At 39.4% G+C, this 1174-nt stretch overlaps 1 protein-coding gene across 1 annotated transcript in view; it reads right to left on the bottom strand.

Moving 5' to 3' along the window:
- Positions 1–299: 299 nt before the first annotated feature.
- LOC116681765 (cytoplasmic dynein 2 heavy chain 1) overlaps positions 300–1174 on the bottom strand; it is a 93137-nt gene continuing 92262 nt past the window's right edge. Inside the window, exons 92-93 of the mRNA XM_032509679.1 lie at positions 539–640; positions 300–305 (exon numbers count right to left, since the gene is read on the bottom strand). Coding sequence (XP_032365570.1) covers positions 300–305; positions 539–640 — 108 coding nt within the window. The remainder of the gene's footprint in view (positions 306–538; positions 641–1174) is intronic.

The following is a 1174-nucleotide window of genomic DNA, read 5'->3' as shown; positions in this document are numbered from 1 at the left end:
AGATTACACATTTCATAGCCATAACTGTACTAGTGAAGGAATTTGTTGGAATATGAATATGTAGAGGGGAGAGAGACCAGGAAAGTAAACACGAGAGATGAAGAGTAGAGAAAGTTGGTTGGGAGAGGGACGGGGATGAGACTAAAGACCTGCTTATTAATATAAAAAGAGAGAGGAGGAAAGCTGTGGAGAGGGAATTATGCCCAAGGCTGCTCTCGGGAGATGACAAACATAAAAGAAGCAAAAGGTTGTTTGTGTATCTCTCCCTCTTAACCTCACCATATTCCCTTTATCCTCTTCTAAGCCTGGTGACACACACGAGGACACATGCAGTGTTTGCTAGATGACTACAAGTCAGCTCTGTATAGCATATGCATGCTCCTGTGGTCTCAACTTCATCACAGTATAGGAAGCTTTTACACTTCACCTCGAAAACTATATACTGAAGAGAAAGATTCCCTTCACACTGTGAAAATACAAATGATATGTATCTAAATGTATTCCATTTTACTCCCCTTCCTTCTTTCTCCTTTCTTACCTCTTGATTGAGCAGGGCAGTGGCCAGTTTCTGGACTTCAGGAGTTAGCAGTTGGGTCCCTCTAATGACTTTGCTCAGTGCAGCCAGGGATTGGTGAATGCTCTGTGAAAACACTTCCAGTTAAGTTTACATACTGTGCCAAAGTTTTAGTGCATTGGTACCTGGGGTGTCATTTGCCATTTTGCCATTTGATTGCTGGGAACTGGCCAGCACTGTGATTGACTGATTGGGCTTCTTATTTTCATCTGATTACTTTGCTGTCTTCAAAAAATCAAATGCAAGTAGTGTCTTGCATTAAGGAAAGTATTCAGAACCCAGAATAAAAAGTTACATACAGACTGCTGTTTAAATAAGTCCAGGAGAAGTTGAAATAGATTATCTAACTAGTCATGATTCACACTAATATCATGCATGTGTATGAAGCAAAGCCCATTTTCCATAACTCTTAAAACACCCATATTGTGCTCATTTTCAGGTTCATTATTGAATTTTGAGGTTGTACCAGAATAGGTTTACATGGTTTCATTTTTAAAAAACACCATATTTTTGTTGTACTGTACAGCAATGTACAGTACAACAAAAATAAAATCGTTTCACACTGTGAGTTTGGGTCTCTGTTTTAGCTCCAGAGTGAGA

Source organism: Etheostoma spectabile, chromosome 3 (assembly GCF_008692095.1).
Source record: "Etheostoma spectabile isolate EspeVRDwgs_2016 chromosome 3, UIUC_Espe_1.0, whole genome shotgun sequence".
NCBI classification, from domain to species: Eukaryota; Metazoa; Chordata; class Actinopteri; order Perciformes; family Percidae; genus Etheostoma; species Etheostoma spectabile.
The sequence above is the reverse complement of the archived record's forward strand: the minus strand, read 5'-3'. Positions and strand labels throughout refer to the sequence as shown.